The 15,803-nt window shown below is 37.9% G+C and overlaps 1 protein-coding gene across 8 annotated transcripts in view; it reads left to right on the forward strand.

Annotated features, from left to right (window-relative positions):
- The window catches only part of PLEKHA7 (pleckstrin homology domain containing A7), a 152,712-nt gene that overhangs the window by 73,384 nt on the left and 63,525 nt on the right, over positions 1 to 15,803 (forward strand). For 7 of the 8 annotated variants that reach the window (XM_032111696.1, XM_032111699.1, XM_032111697.1 and 4 more), the window contains one exon: positions 14,402 to 14,485. The exons of the other annotated variant lie outside the window; for it this stretch is intronic. In XM_032111696.1, the coding sequence (XP_031967587.1) occupies positions 14,402 to 14,485 (84 nt within the window). The remainder of the gene's footprint in view (positions 1 to 14,401; positions 14,486 to 15,803) is intronic. 8 annotated transcript variants of the gene reach the window in all.

The raw sequence follows: 15,803 nt of genomic DNA on the forward strand, positions 1-15,803 counted from the left end.
GCTGGAGCACCTCCTACGTGAGGAAAGGCTGAGAGACTTGGGGTTATTCAGCCTGGAGAAGGCTCCAGGGAGACCTTATTGTGGCTTTTGAGTACTTAGAGGGAGCTTATGGGTGGGGATGGTTTCATTATTGGAGTGTGGAGATTGCCCCGCATCCTATGGCTTTAGACTGGAAGAGGGCAGGTTTAGATTAGACAGAAATTCTTTACTGTGGGGGTAGTGAGACACTGGAACAGGTTGCTCAGAGAAGTCTTGGATGTCTCATACCCAGAAGTGTTCAAGAAAGGTTGGTATGGGCTCTGAGCAACCTGATCCAGTGGGAGGTGCCCTGCCCATGGCAGGGGGGTTGGAACTAAATGATACATAGGGTCACTTGCAGTGCAAACCATTCTGATTCTGTGAAAATTACACTGGAGTGACGTTACTTCTTAGATATGCATCCCATTTCTTTAACTGAATTCTGTTTTAATGGGATCCAGCTGAAAAGTACACTAACGTTTTAACAGTTATGTAAGGTAACAATAGAGCTAATATGTACTTCTAGTATCTTAAGTGACCTCTTTACCTATTCTACCAAATACATAGACATACCAATTCTACAAGCATGTAATGGAGGTCAGGCTATATAAACTTAATGCAACTTAGTCCTTGAAAAAGTTAAATTATTCCCTTGCATTTGTTGCCTGGCTTATTAATGACTTTTTTTATCCTTCCTTTCGTAAGCAATTGGAAATGTGGGATCTTGCATGTGTCTTTGATACATGCCACTTGGCATTAGATGAAGGTTCCTTGCTTCCAAAAATAGTTGGTGTTACATGTCATGGATATGGGTTACTTCTTTTCTCTTAAGAATTTGTTCTTAGCTGTAGCAGAAAATACTTTCAAAATGGGACCACCATCCTTGCATTTGTGATTTTATGTGTAGGGTAAGATCACTGAATAAGAAAGGTATATCTGTCCTTTTTCTTCCTTTGGGTAAACTCCTGGGGAAGACTGTTAGGTCCTGCTGTCAAGGCTCTTTTTTTCTTCCAACAAATTTTCAATACAAGATGCAGGGAGGTGGTCTCACACACAATTCACAGCAAGGTATCGGACTGATTTTTTTTCTTTTGTTGTCCTTCCCTACAGGGCATGCTGACTAGTCACAAACACTCGTGTTGGAACTTCAGTCAGTTACATTGTTTATTTTCTTTAGATCCTGTTACTTAAAACTCCGTCTATTTCCAGGTACTGTCTATTTCCAAATAGAACTTTAGTGGGGTTTTTTTGTTCCCACTGTAACTCTCACTTGTAATTTTCTAAAGCATCAACAAAATAACTTTTGTATCTATTTTGTAGTTCTCATGTTTACATTTATGTCAATAGAAGTATTTGAGAGTGAAAACAAGTATGTAAGGAATCTAGAACCAAACATTTTGAGGTGCCAAAAAGATCAAGCTGCTCTTTCTTTGTGTCTTTAGAACACAATGTCTTATTCTGCAAACCTTTCCACATCCAAGGGATGTAGAGTATGCACATGGTCTTTGCAGGATTTTTGAGCTCTCTGATAGTAAAATTCAGAAGCATTTAAACTTAAAGTCATGGCATATAACACAACTACCCCAGAATGTTGGATAGAAAACAAAGTCTGTGTCGTACAAGTTAAGAATAATTTATTTATTTTAAATTTTTCCAAGAGGGTGTCTTTGTATTCAGAAATGGGAAGTTTTCCTTCCTTTCACTTTGACGTGACAGTAATTTGCATTACAATGTGGTTGTGTCTTTCTAGTGTTGTACTTCTAGATGAATGAATATTGCCACTCATTGCTTCTGGAATTTCATTGTATTAACATCACTGGCTTAGATTTGGATTCTTAGACAGTTTTCAAAGAACAGTAATAAAATGACAACGTGATACTACAGAAGCAAACATTTTCTGGGCCATGTTAGGCTGAACTTGATGTTTTGGTACAGTTATTTATAAGTTGTACCTGGGTGAATTAAGTTTAGAGGGACTAGAAAGTGACTTGAGCAGAAGGATTTTTGATTAAGTAGTATAGGAAAGTTCATCTCAGAGTGAGCTTAGTTTTGGAAACCTGCATTTGGAGATGCAAGTTTTCAGGTGGCATTGATTGGTTCAGCTTTGAAGAAGCGCACTGGCAATGTAATCTTGCCAAATAATTTTGCTGAACTTGCTTTGTGAGTGTTGCAATGCATTAGGCTTCGTTGTGCTTGTACAGTCGTAGCCTGTTTTACAGTGTGTTACCTCACAGCTCTGAGAGAGTACAGGTGGAAAAAGGCAACCACCTTCTTCCCACATCCATACAATTAGTTCTTGAAGTGAAAAGAGCACTGATGTTGCCAAAATGTTGTTTTTAGAATAAAGATGATTTTATGTTGGATGAAAATATTTTAAAGAACAAAGTTCTAGGCAGTGGGAGAGATTTTCTGTAAATCCATAAGCAATTAATCTGAAAGACTGCAGTGTGTCTTGTTTATCTAGGTTCAGGAATTTCAACCTGTTCTTGCTTCCCAGCTTTGCTGGAATTCTTTGGATAGGTTGAAGTAGTCCTTTTTACTATTGCAAAACAATGAATGTTTTTGCTTGTATGTACTGCAGTAGCATCCTGAAAGCTGCAAATGAAGTTGAGTCTAAATTGGTAGACACCTTTTCTCCCTTTTGAAGGTCTTAAATGTTAATAAAGTGGTGATCTCATAAAAATAGGAGGACTGCACAGGAAATCTGCTTCAGAGCTAAAATCTGAATCCTCATCTCCCAAATCCCGACGCAGTAGTGCCAAAACCATTAACTTTTTAAATCTGTTAATGGTGCAGAAAGACTTCAGGTAATTGCAAATCTAGACACTTCTTTCACTTTGCTTGTGGGTGAACTTAATTTCTCTGTGAAGACACATTTTCAAGTCCCAATGCAGTATCCAAAATAACTGAAATTCGTCACTCCATGAATTAAAATTTTTTCAATTTCATAATGCAAAACTGATTAATATAACTTCAAAGCGGAATCACTTTGTAAGTGAAGACTTATTCAGAAATCAGTCACTCTGATTTCTTTATTCAGTGCTACTTTCAAATTTCTTATTTGTTTTAAAGTAAACTCTGCAATTTCAGTCTATTAAGTAACATTTCAGTGACAGCACATGTCACTGTGACATGTGAAATGATTTATGACCTTGATTAATTCCCATAGCTGATGGGGAGAAATTAAAATGAAACTAATCTGAATATAAGTTTTTATGTGCAGAATATAGGAAATTTTCAAAATTGAATAATACAGGGTATGTCCAATTACTTACTGTATTTCCTCTTTGAAAGTTTTGGCTTTCTGTAATTAGATTAAATCCCAGAAAAAATGAGTATGTAAAACAAACCCAAAACACACAAAAAACCTACTGATACAACTGAATCTTCTTTTGCAGATAATTATATTGCTAGATTCTACATTTATGTAAGCATTTTTAAAAACATGGCACATTTTCTACAATTAGTAAAGGGGAAAGTAAATTAAAGTACAATGGAAGCACTGAAAGCATGGAGAGGTATTGTGCTGCTTGTAATCCTCTTGATTAAATATTAATACATGTAATACTCATCATGGTGCACTTGGAGTTTTTGCATTTTAAAACTTAGCATTGAATAAAACCCTTTTTACGATATGTTGCTCTGAATTTACTGGGAATGTCTAGCTCTTAGTCTGGCTCTGTTCAGTCATATGCTTTAGAGCACTTTTTTCTCTAGCTGTATCTGAAAGGGGAAAAAATTTAATTCCCTGAATGGTGAAGGACTATTTGATATCTGGATTTTCAAGAGATTACAAAGTTTTCTGTAAGTTAAAAGATCCACATTTTTCAAAGGCATTCTATCATCGTACGTTCTGTTAAATAATTGCCTAAAGAACAAATATTATTTCATGTGTAGTTACTTCACCTCCGTAGCTGCCAAGTTTCAGTCACATGCTTGATAGAGGCTTTCTTGGCATTGAAAGGACTTAATGCAGGATCTGAAGAAGTTTTTGGAATTTCTTTGAGTCTCTAATCCCGTTCTCACCCCAGGCCTTGTCAGCAACGTGAGAGCTCTCTTGCTGGCAGCTTCTCTTGCTCCAGTGCTGCCCTTGCCTGTGCCTCGGCTGCCAGGGGGAAACCAGCCCAGCAGAGACGTGCAGTCCCACTGGTGCCTGTGCTCTGCCCTGGACCTGTTGTTTGACAGCAGCAAACAGGGGGATGCCTTGAGGTCAGGAAGGGAACCCGCATGGGACTGTCCTCTCAGTCTGGGGACGTGGCAGAGAACTCGTCCTTGTATTGCCAAGGTGAGAGGTGGGTGTTGCTGCAGGTGCCCTGGCTGAGGTCTGGTTTAGGGGCACATCTCCCTGATGCTTGGCCACATGAGCTGTGCTGTGGAGCTGAGCAGGCTGTGGATCCCCTGGTGATAGAGCAGCAGCAGCAGCGCTGCTGTACCCTTGGAGGTGTTTTCTGCACTGGCTTCACTCCGGTGACAAGGGAGGGCTCTGCAGGGGCCGCAGTGCCGTGGAGCTACAGGACAAGAACCAGGCCAAGAGGCCACAACATGCTGCACAAGTGGCCCAGGAGGAATGCAGCTGATAGCTCCCCTATATACAGTGATGTGCTAAGAGCTGGCTTTTGGCTGGGTTGTGCTGCAGTTTTGCTCCCTGAAGCTAAGGAGCCTGATTTCATCCGTGGTGGCTGTTCACTTCCAGACACATTGTGAAAAGTGGTAGTTGCTTCATCTTTCCAGTTACTTAAAAAAATAATAGCAGTCTCCGTGCTTAAGGAAGGGATTTTCATGTTCTGCAATGGAATAATGTGGTTTCATGCAGAGTGTCATTCAGAACCAATTTTGAAGTCTCATGCTGTCCCCAGAAAACTACATCCTGTCTAATAATGCATATTGATGTTTGCTAATCTAAATGAAACCTCTGAACCACTTCATGGAAAAACAACAAGGTTGTTTTAAAAGTGTGTTTGCTAGCTTAAGCACAGGAAGAATGAAAGTGTTTTTTTTAAATACATTTCTTGTGCTATTTTGCTTAGCCACTAGATCTACATATTGTCATCAGTTGTGTGTGCTGTGGACTTTTTCTGAACTGGTTGTTTGGGCACTGTTAGTGTGTCTACTTAGAGACATTAAGAAAATGCAAATGTTTATTCTGTAGCTGGGTTGTTTTCAGTGCCACTCTTGTCGTATTTTATTATATTATTTTATTCTCAAATGCTCACCTTCTGACAGTGCAGTGTTGACTCAAGACATTTAGCACAGAATGTGATTATATGAGAGTTTTCTTATGTTTCATTTGTTTGGTTCACATACTTAGACATCCATTACACTTAACTCAGAACAACTTATGCCAGTAATGTAAATTGTTATTAACCAACTGCTATAGGTTATATTGTGACTTGACATGCTTTGATTACATAGTGGGGAGTTGGGGCTTGGGGTGGTGACACTGGCTGACTGAAAATAGTTGTGTTTCTGGAGAATAGTTAATTGGTTTGTGTTTAGCAAAGAAGATTCTGGAAATACACACACTAAAATTTCAGAAGTTTGTTTGGCTTTCTGCATTGAGTAAAATAAGGAGAATTGAACCAGAGATGCTTTAGAGGTTAGAATTATTTAGTACAGTGTTGAAAGGGTTAATATCGTAATGATTGCTTTTTCTCTTCTTTGTAAAAATGTTTTCTAGTAGTGTTATGTATATTTTAGCATATTTTCCATTCTGTAGATGCCAAAGAAAATACTTTAACTCCACAGCACTATTTCTGTGATTGTTTGGAAATGTCGGAGTAGTTTCTGTGCTTGTCTGACTTGGGGCCGCTGAGTATTTCTACATCTCTGTAAGGACAAGTTGGCTGTAGGTTATTTCTTTGAGCAAGTTATACTGAAATAGTCAACTTCAGGTAGCTATATCTTTTTATATTTATATAGCTATGAATCCCCCCTGTTTTTCTGTAATGCCAAAGAGCTTTTTGTTGAATTACAAAGATATTTCTGCGTGCCATATAAACTATGCATAATCTAAAAAGAGACTCTTCCATATCTGTTTGACAGTTCCAATCCCTAATGTACTCATCTTGGCTCTGTGTGTGATTTGCAGTAGTGTTCTGTGAGCAGATGCTGATGTCATGGCTTTAGAACGTGTTAGTATTTCAGTGCTGTAGGTGCTGGGCTTCTTTGGAAAGGAAATAACAATGAGGTGTATAAATTCACAGCTCCAAAGAGTCAGCCAGAAAAGCTCCATTAATTTATACCTGTTGCTCTAGGCAAGATGATATTGCATTGCTAATCTTCTCTCAAGCAAAAGCTTGCTATTATGCGCCTCTCAGGAGGGCCGGAGTCCATTTAATACTTAAGAATTGATAAGAAAAAACATTTTACAAATGCATCTAACTTTGGAGGAGATGTATTACATTTTATCCAACACAGTGAATTGAGTGAGATAGGGCAAGAAGGAACTCCTTTAAAACAATCAAGAACACAGAAACCAAAGGAAATGACTTTGCTGCTGTAACTTTTTCTTTTTTTTTTTTTTTTTTTTTTTTGCCTAAGCTGCAAGTGAATAGAGTTTGAAGTGTCAGAATTAACCACAAGGCTTCCATAGGCTGGAACAGTTTGTTACTAATGAAGGAGCTTTTATTAATATACGTGCCAGTAAACATTATCAGCCAACCCACAAGAATAGGTGTACTCTCTGGGAATTGTGGTTTCTTCATACTAAACGTTATTTTGGTTAACACAATGCTGATATCCTTGTTTATTCTTTAGCCTGGTGTCTGAAGGGCATGAGGTTTGTAGGACTATGGTCAGTACCTCAGTAGTACTGTAAAGCTGTGGAGGACATGGGTAGGGCCACAGAGGGACTGAGACAGACCCATGGATTTTTTTGAATTACCTTAACTATGGGAAAAGTTTTGGTTTGAAGTTGTGTCCTAGCAGATAAAAAGTACAGGAACCCAGACTGCATAAATTTTCTACTTTAATGGAATATTTATTAGTGGAATGTAAATGCACTTTAGATTTATTTAGTTGCTGAAGGAGTTAATTAATGGTGTTATTAAAGACTGAAGGCGGAAACCAGGTTTTAATGCTCATATGAGATTTTCTTTCTAAATAATGTGGGGTGTTTACATTTCCCTCTTAGTAAAATCTATTATGTGAAACTTGCTTGTTTGTTTTGGGTTTTGTTTGCCCTTTTTTGCCTTTGTGATAGAAATAGCAAATATACCCAACCTTACCATAGCTGGTCAGCTTGGATTGGGTGAGACCTCAGGTCTCCTGTGCAACCTCCAGCTCAGAGCACAGTCAGTGGTGAGGTCAGACCGGGTTTCTCAGTTCTTCCTCCACTCTAGTGTTGAAAACCTTCAAGGATGGGGACTGCCCAACCTCTCTGGGCTGCCTGTTCTAATACTTTGCCATCCTTACCATGCACAATTGTATCCTCAAGGGGAAAACGTTCCTTCTCCAAGCAGTCTGAAGGCTTCTTGTTTCGTTTTAAGCCTGCTTCCCATGAGGTACCACAGTGAAGAACCTTCTTGGTTAGTCCTGGCAGGACATCCTGAACCTTAGCAAGGCTAGTTCCCTCATCCTCTCCTCACAGCAGGTGCTCAGGACCATATCAGTGTCCCTCTGCTGAACTCACTTCAGTTTGTTGATGCCTTTCCTGTGTGAGGAAGTCCAAAATTGGATTCAGTATTCTAGATTGTAGCCCTGGGACAGCTTGATGGATACTAGCTATAATTCCTTCATTCCGTCCTGGACACTTGTGATTTTGTAAGGATTTGATTAAAATGCCATTCCCATGGTATAGGTGGTAGATAAAGCATTTCCATTTTATGGAGAGGTGAAAAAGGCAGGGTTTCCACATTGTCTGAGTGCACACACAGCAAGCTCTCAGTCTGAAGTATTGTCCTCTGATAATCACTTCTTTTGTATTATGCATTAAATTCAATAAGTAATAAATCAGAAGTGCATTTATCTTAAAATCTATCTTTAGCATTAAAAAGCCAATGAAGAGAAAATGTTTTAAAGGTTATATGCCTTATGTGGCAGCAGACAGTTTTCAAAATCTGTTTTATTCAGTTCTTACAGCTGTTGTATTATTGTTTTCATTTTCTACACTGTATGGTTTGCTACTTAGATGAAAACTGAATGCTGGAAAACTTGTATGTGCTTTCATATTTAGAACAACGTGGATTGTGTTGTCTGTGATCATATGTATGATGTCTTTGCATCAAAGTGTTATAGGTTCAAATAGCACTAGTGTGGGTTTTCAGCCTCCTTTGGTAAATTTAGATGCTGTATATGTGAACACCTATTTTATTTTAACCAGTTTTGTTATGGCTTAAAACTTGAGATCTGTGATATTTTTGTGTAAAGTTTCCCTTAAATACTTTTTCCAAAATAGTACCTTTATGTGGCAATGCTTGTTGGGCAGCTTCCTCGCTAAACTCTTTAAATTGTGGTTGATATTGGAATATGAGAGTAGGCTGCTTTTACCCAGGGTGTTTTAATCATATTAATGATATCACCACTGTCTTTTTAATTAGAGAATGAATTTATTAGTTTAGTTTGTGCATCTGTGTTATCAGAGAGGTTTTTAATTTAATTTTTGATTTTGAAGGTAGGGACTATAAATTTTCTAAAACTGCAAAAGTAACAAAATAGCAACAAATTCAGCTTTTTAAAAGATTTCTTTGTCTTCTAAGACTAACATGCTTTCCCCCCTTCATTTCAAATGCAGCGAATGCATTTTGGTTTTGTGAGTTAATAAAATCCTGATAGTTTCACGTGATATGCATCAAAAGGATTTGTGAATCAGCAGATGACTTCAGCCTGTATTACTCATGGAAATCTGTGTTGATCCTGTGATGATAGTGTATTCATCCTCTTATCTGTGCTTCTAATGACTGAAAATACTTGTAGTGATTCCATGGCATTTTCTGTATTAGCTTACCATTGTTTCATTAGCTCTGGTTTTAAAAGCATGTTCATTAACAAAATCTTTTTTGCTGATACTACTGGATAGTATAAATCATTTTTGGTAGCTCATTAAGACAGGAAGAAAGAATTTTTTCAGGTCCTTGGAAACTTGTAGTTCCCATTTAACCTCATAATTAGTGAACTGGGTAGAAGGACAACACTACATGAACATGACTGTTAGTTTACTGTTTGTTTCAAACTCTTCTTGTCTGCAAGCTTTTACCAGGAGAAGTGAATGTATGATAAAACCTGATGTCAGGCCATCTTGTCCCCTTTCATCTGTCTTTATAAGCCCAGACTCTTGTGTTGGCTGCTGCTAGTCACAGACACAGCAGCTCAAGATAGTTACAGAATTGTATTCGAACTAAACAACTGAACACTTAGGAATTCTCATCTGAGTAGGATGTAAGATTTGAGAGAATCATTTTTAATCTGTGATCCTTACCAGTAGTTCCTACGTTAAGATGCTAATTAAACTGTATGAGAGGCTGACATTTTGACCTTATGAAAGTCTCCTGGACACTGATTACAGTGGGGCAAGGGTTTTACTGCGATTCTGATGAGACACTACTATTTTAAACTAGTAGATCATGTTCAGGGTCTTGAAAAGATGGAGTTTTGTGTATGTGCAGCTTGTAGTGGGTACTTTTGCTTGAGTAATACAATTAGTTGGTATTGTTCCTAATCCTTCCAAATTATATCTGTATTACACTGCATTTTTCTTCCAGCTTGCAGAACTTTGAGAGCACTGTTTTTCTTGGACTATTTGTTGGTACTTGTTCTAACCAATTCTTAAAGCTAATATCCGAAAAATACTCAGAAGGCAGTGCTGAAACTATTTTGAAGCCGTTGATGTATTTCAGAAATATGTTATGAAATGAAGCAAACTATTCCTGGCTGTTTGCCTGGTTAGATACAAGCACTTGTTTGGAGTAACAACTCACTGGCTGAACAGTTCTTCGCTGCATGAGTTCTTCTGTCAGCTGCACCCACACCGCAATCACCCGTAGAGGTGTGGGTGGGTGCCCACAGGTAACTGTCATCACCATTTGGGATATTCAACATAAAGGTGCTTATGCTTATCTAGTCTTGCAGGTAAGTGTAAAGGAGTCAGCCTACCTGGAAAGTAAATGCTGTAGAAATGGCTTGTAATAATTTATAGGACATCTGTCCCATGACAACGTGAATTTTTCTCACAACTTATAAATTTGCTGTTAATGTGAAGTAGACTCCATCAATAGTTGATTCACAGATTTCAAGTTTCAGCTGCCTGTGCATTTAAATTACTCCAGAGACAATCTATACACTTGGCTTGACTTCAAATGAAAGGTCATCAGCATCAGTCATGTCCAAAAATTAATAATTAGGACTTGGCTTTGACTCAAATACAAAATTAATCGAAGTCATGTTAATTATGAGTTCTGCAAAAGGATCCATGCAAGCAGAAGTGCCTGTCTGTGTCCATTATACTATAGGATTAGAGCCTGGATTGCATCTGTCTTAAGACAGTGGGTGACTCTCAGTTCTTGTGTTTGTAAAAGTTGTATATACATGCTGTGAAATAATGGAATTTGTATTGAGGTATCTTAATTACAAAGAAACGGGTTTTGAACTGTGATTCTTTTATGAAGAGTCCAAGTCTTAACTATTACTAGCCTGGTGTTCTGTAACTTTGAAATTCAGAATAACTTCTAACAGTCTGTAGTGTAATTTAATAACGCTGGTAGTGGTAGATGGTAATGAATGTAATTTTTTGCGGATTTTTCACGTTGCTATACTTACTTTGTTTTGGTGACTCTGATTACCAGTATCTGTGCAAAATCAGGATAATACAAAACTGTTAAAATTAAAGGATGCTTGTTGGGAAAAAATGCCATAATTGATCACAAATTCAAAATTTGTAGTGTTGCTAGAAAACTTAGCTTGGCATTTCACATGTGTGGTGGTGTACTGATACAAGTTCCAAGGCATTCAGAATTCACACGATGAAGCATCATAAGCCTTTCCCAATTTTGTTGATGCTATTATGTCTTTCTCTAGTGAAAAACAAAAGAATAAAAGGGGCTTTGGAGAGTGGAGCAGCATATCATGTCCTTTTATTAAGGCACATTTGTTGTGCCTGTTGTACATGGTGGGTTTCTGGACAATAGGAACACATTCAATAGTTGCCATTTGGAGGAAATACAGGTGATCAACTACTTCTTGGGTAGCTGATGTGCCCAGAGAACAACTGTGTCAGGTGTTTTCTTAGTCTGTGCTTGGAAAGGAAGGAAAATCTGCACTGCAACAAGTTTAGAGCACTCTCACTGGTGACATCATTGTTACCAGTGTCATATAAACAGATATCACTGTTAAGCAAATGTTTAAAAGAAATGAAAACAATAACAAAAAATCATCATCTAAAAATCTGTTCGGTTTCTCTTGTCCTAATAAAAACAAGGTACTGCTAATAGTCTTGGAATAAATCCATTTAAATACTGGGAAAGCTTCAAAGGTATTATAGGAATTAAATTGTATTTGTGGAGAAAGGGTGGAGGGAGCAGCAGAGAATGACAGAACAGAATAATTTATGTTGTAAGGAAGCTCTGTATCCCATCACATCCAGCCAGGCTAGCTTCAAAGTTGGAACCAGCTTATAAGGTTTGATGTGGTTGCTCAGAGCCTTATCTGGCCACATTTTGGATGTTTCCAAGGAAGGAGATTCCACGGCCTTGCTAGGCAACCTCTTCCAACGTTTGTCTGCTCTCATTGTGAACGAAAATCTCCCTGCTATCTAATTCCTTGTTGCAAGGCATTAGCCATCTGTTGTATAGGTTGCTTTGAATAGTATCGCTTAGTCTTAATGAGTCCTGTGAGGCAAAAACACTTAAACTCTCACTTTTCAAATTCAAATAAACCACTGTGTTCTGCAAAACAAATTGTTAGTGGCAGGGGTTTCATTTCTTTCTTCCCAGTGAAGTCCTACATATTGAAGCTGCAGATTTGCGGAAGTTTTGGGTTTATGTGCCCTCTCCTTGCCTGTGAAATTACCATCTGCATTTTATGCAGTAACAGGCCATCCTTCTGTTTCTCTGCTCCTAGTATTTGACATGCAAAACTTGTCCCAAAATGCATTGCTCAGATATTTAAAAAAGTGTTTACTTTCCAGCTGATATTTTCATTATTAGTAAGTAATATTTAGTCTATTAGTAATGTACTTACTCTTTATTTGCAACTAAAAGGACTAATTCATCTTCTGGTGAATTTATTTCCTGGGATAGAATAAAGCATTTGTGTACGTGCTAGTATGGTATAATGGGAAACTTCCCTTCCTAAATAACCCTGGAGCACTTCTGGAATACAGTCATTTTTCTTAGTCTTAATTGAAGAGTGAGTTATTAATGATTGAGAGCCTGCAGATTGAGAGCTTGTTGGCAGTTCCTCTGCCCCTGGAGAATATAGCTGGCAAGGTACTTCCACTTTTTCTAAGCTAACAAGGTATCTGCACTTGTTTTGGTGGCAATCCTAGCCTAAGCATCTAAGGTTAAATAGACTGCTTCAGGTCTGGTTTTTAAAGGAAAGGCTTTCAACTTCAAACTGGACTGTGTGACAGACATGGAGTTTAAATGTTAGGGTTGTAATTTATTTATTATTTCCTTTGAAAACATCTCAAGTTCCTATCCCGCTCTTTGGATGTAGACACAATATTAAACTCACACAGAAATGCTTTTTTAGAAAACAATAGTCCTCATTCTTTTTGTAAGGAAAAAGATCCTGGTTGCTTTGTAGATGTTAGCACTGTGTGCTTACTGGAAATACTTTCTCTGGATCTCTGATTTCATGGAAAAATGCAAGATTTAGAAACTTGGTTAAACTTTATTAACCCACAGCTGTAGGACAGGTCAGTTCTCACCAGTCTAGGGAACAAATGCCATCCCTGGTGCAGTGGAGTAATTGATAGCCCATATCTTGTTCACAGTTTCCGATGGTTCTAGGGTGAGGATTTTTCCAATAGGTGAGGCTGGAAAAAGGCGTTCTGGTGTTGCCTAAGTTGTTACAGCTTTCAGCTTGTCATTGGAAATGTTCATTATAGGGTTCCTTGTGTCTGACTTGCTGTTGCAAGGTGTGTTGGAAAAGGGGTGAAAAGCTTCCAACACACCAAATATCCTCTACTGTTTGTGGCCTGAGTGGGACTTAGTGTGAGCAATTTGGGGGGTTTTTGGCATTTTTAGGGTTTTGTTGTTTGGTTGGTTTTGGTTTGCTTTTAAATTGAGACATGTCCTGAGCTATTTACATTGGTATCTTATGGCTTTGTGAGCTGTTTGATTTTTAGCTGTCCTTTAGTCAGCAGAGTGTTGTCTCTTAGGAACTTCATTACTCTGAAACATCAAAATATTTCTTTATGCCTTCCTCTGTGCTGGGGGACATCCTGGTATGCTGGACAACAGGGTCAAATCTGTAAGGCTTGAAACCAAATAGGCTTTACAGGAGGAAAAATCTTTAAACAAGAAAAGGCATCAAGTTTTCCTTTTTGCCTCTTTGACGTACAGTTCTTTAAATGGCCTTGTTATTTGTATTTTCTGAATACTCACACTGTTACTATCTTACTACATTTGACATTAGTTCTGATTTTGGATGTTGTTTACCTAAAAATTGTTAACTAAACCCAGAAAAATTTAGAACCTTAAATAAATGAGTGCTTGGTTCACAGAGAGGTAAGATATTTAATGAATAACAGTATTTCACAGAGGGTAGCAAAGCATTAGATGGTACTCTCAGGGGAGAGTTTATAGAAAGCCCTGATTTTAATTCAGTTCTGATGAAGCACTAAATTATGTTGTTTTATACAGACCATGCAGCTGCATAGCTAAGGTCTTATCTGATCCTCTGCATGAAGGTGTAAAGAAAAATCATTGGAGAAATACCATATTGGAGGAAAAAGAAACATGTGAGAAAGGGCCTCCACATAATTTCTCTCTGTGACCTCATTCAATAATATAAATTGTGTAAAATGTTGTCCAGCAGCATTTCAAGTTATTTTACTGGTTCTGTTCCATAAAATTTACTGAAGCACAAGTCAGAAATTTATGTTGTGTAATTTCTATGTTATATCTAAATAATCTGGTAACAGCCAGGTGTAAATAATCATAAATTCAAGTGCTTCTCACTAACTAAAGATTGCAACTAGTTTACTTTTAAAACATTAACCTGTTTAATAATTAAATGGTACAGTGTGCCATTGGCAAAGTCAACAAGAACATAGGAAGGAGCTGAAAAAACATTTCAGACTTGAAAAGTATCTCAGAAATATGTTAATTTCTGGAATAGAGCAGCAAAACATCAATATAAAAAATTCTGCTTTTTAGAGATCATGTATTACTGAGCATAGCAATATTAATTTTCTTTTTTCTTTTTTCTTTTTTTTTCCTTTCAGCCATAATCAGCAGACCACGTCATTTAGACATCCTGTGACAGGACAGGTTTCTCCAGAAAATATTGAATTTATTTTGCGAGAAGAGTAAGTAGTTTTATACCCATGTCAAGAGATCTAAAAGAGTAACACATTTACCTACAGTAGATTAGTACCTTAATTTATTGACAGTTCTTCCAACATTGTAGAAAAATTTGAGATTTATGCTTAAAATTTTGCTTCTCATTGTGATAGTATGTTTTTGATTCCCTGGTAGGACTTGAGGGAAAATCTTTATCAAGTCTTCAAAAAAACCCAGACAAACCCAAAAATAAAATAACAAGACCCACAAAATATACTTAAGCAATAATGCTTTAGTCTTATATAAATATCAGGTAAACAGAACATAAATGTAAAGTGCTTTTGGAGCATACTGGAAGGTTTGTACTGAAATTGAAATACACAAAATATTACTAGCTTCCATTGTATTTCCTTGGTTTTCTTACATATGAGGTGTTCTACACTGATTAGCTGTTTTTCTTTATTCTAGAGAAATGGTGTCTAATATATTTGTTACCAGCGTATTTTATCTTGATTGTCTGATTAAAAAAAAAAAACCAAAAGGAGGAAATGTATGCTTTCACACTGGTGAACTTGGTCACCTTTGGATTGGTGTTGGATTGGATCATGCACTGTTTTCCCTGTAGGCTTTAACTCCTCCTGTTGCCCTGGCTGCATGCCAGGATTGCTCCTGCAATCCTTCTGTAGTGGAATGACTGGGTATCGTCCTTAGACAGAAGACAGAGCCTTGGACAAAATTCTGCATCACTTCTAAAACCAAAGGGCAAGAAGAATGGCACATCAGATAGCTTTTCCTTTTTCAGCCCAGTTTTCCAGCACTGTTCAAGCAGCCTCTACCCCCTCATGCTTTGCAGATTCTGGGCATCCTGCTGTGATGGCCTGGATGTGGGGTTTGTGTGGCTGCCTGCCCAATTCTGAGCTCTATACATTTCAAATTCTGTGACATTTAGTTTGCTTTACATTTGGGTAGGACTGCTGTCAAAAGCAGTTACAGCATTGAGAAAAATGAGGCCTGGAGGAAGGCTGTTCAACACTCCCAGGAGACCGAACCTTTTCCGGCAATGTCTTCTCCTGTGACTTGGAGAAGTAGAACATGGCTGTAGAGCTCAGAGGTTCTGATACAGGCCTGAGAAGAGCTTCTCAAATAGTTTAAAAGCCAAACCAACCAACTAACACCAAAATTTGCAGCAAAACCCCTAAAAAAGCCACCAGCTAAGCAGTTGCTCTCCCTCAAGTCAAAGCAAAGCCAAGGCCAATCCTGTGTTAAGGTGTCTGATGAAAACAAACATGAAATACAGCATTGTGGGAGAGGCCTGTAATTAGGTATGAAGGCTGTGGGGTGGCT

The sequence above is a fragment of the Corvus moneduloides genome, chromosome 6, assembly GCF_009650955.1.
Source record: "Corvus moneduloides isolate bCorMon1 chromosome 6, bCorMon1.pri, whole genome shotgun sequence".
Lineage (NCBI taxonomy): Eukaryota > Metazoa > Chordata > Aves > Passeriformes > Corvidae > Corvus > Corvus moneduloides.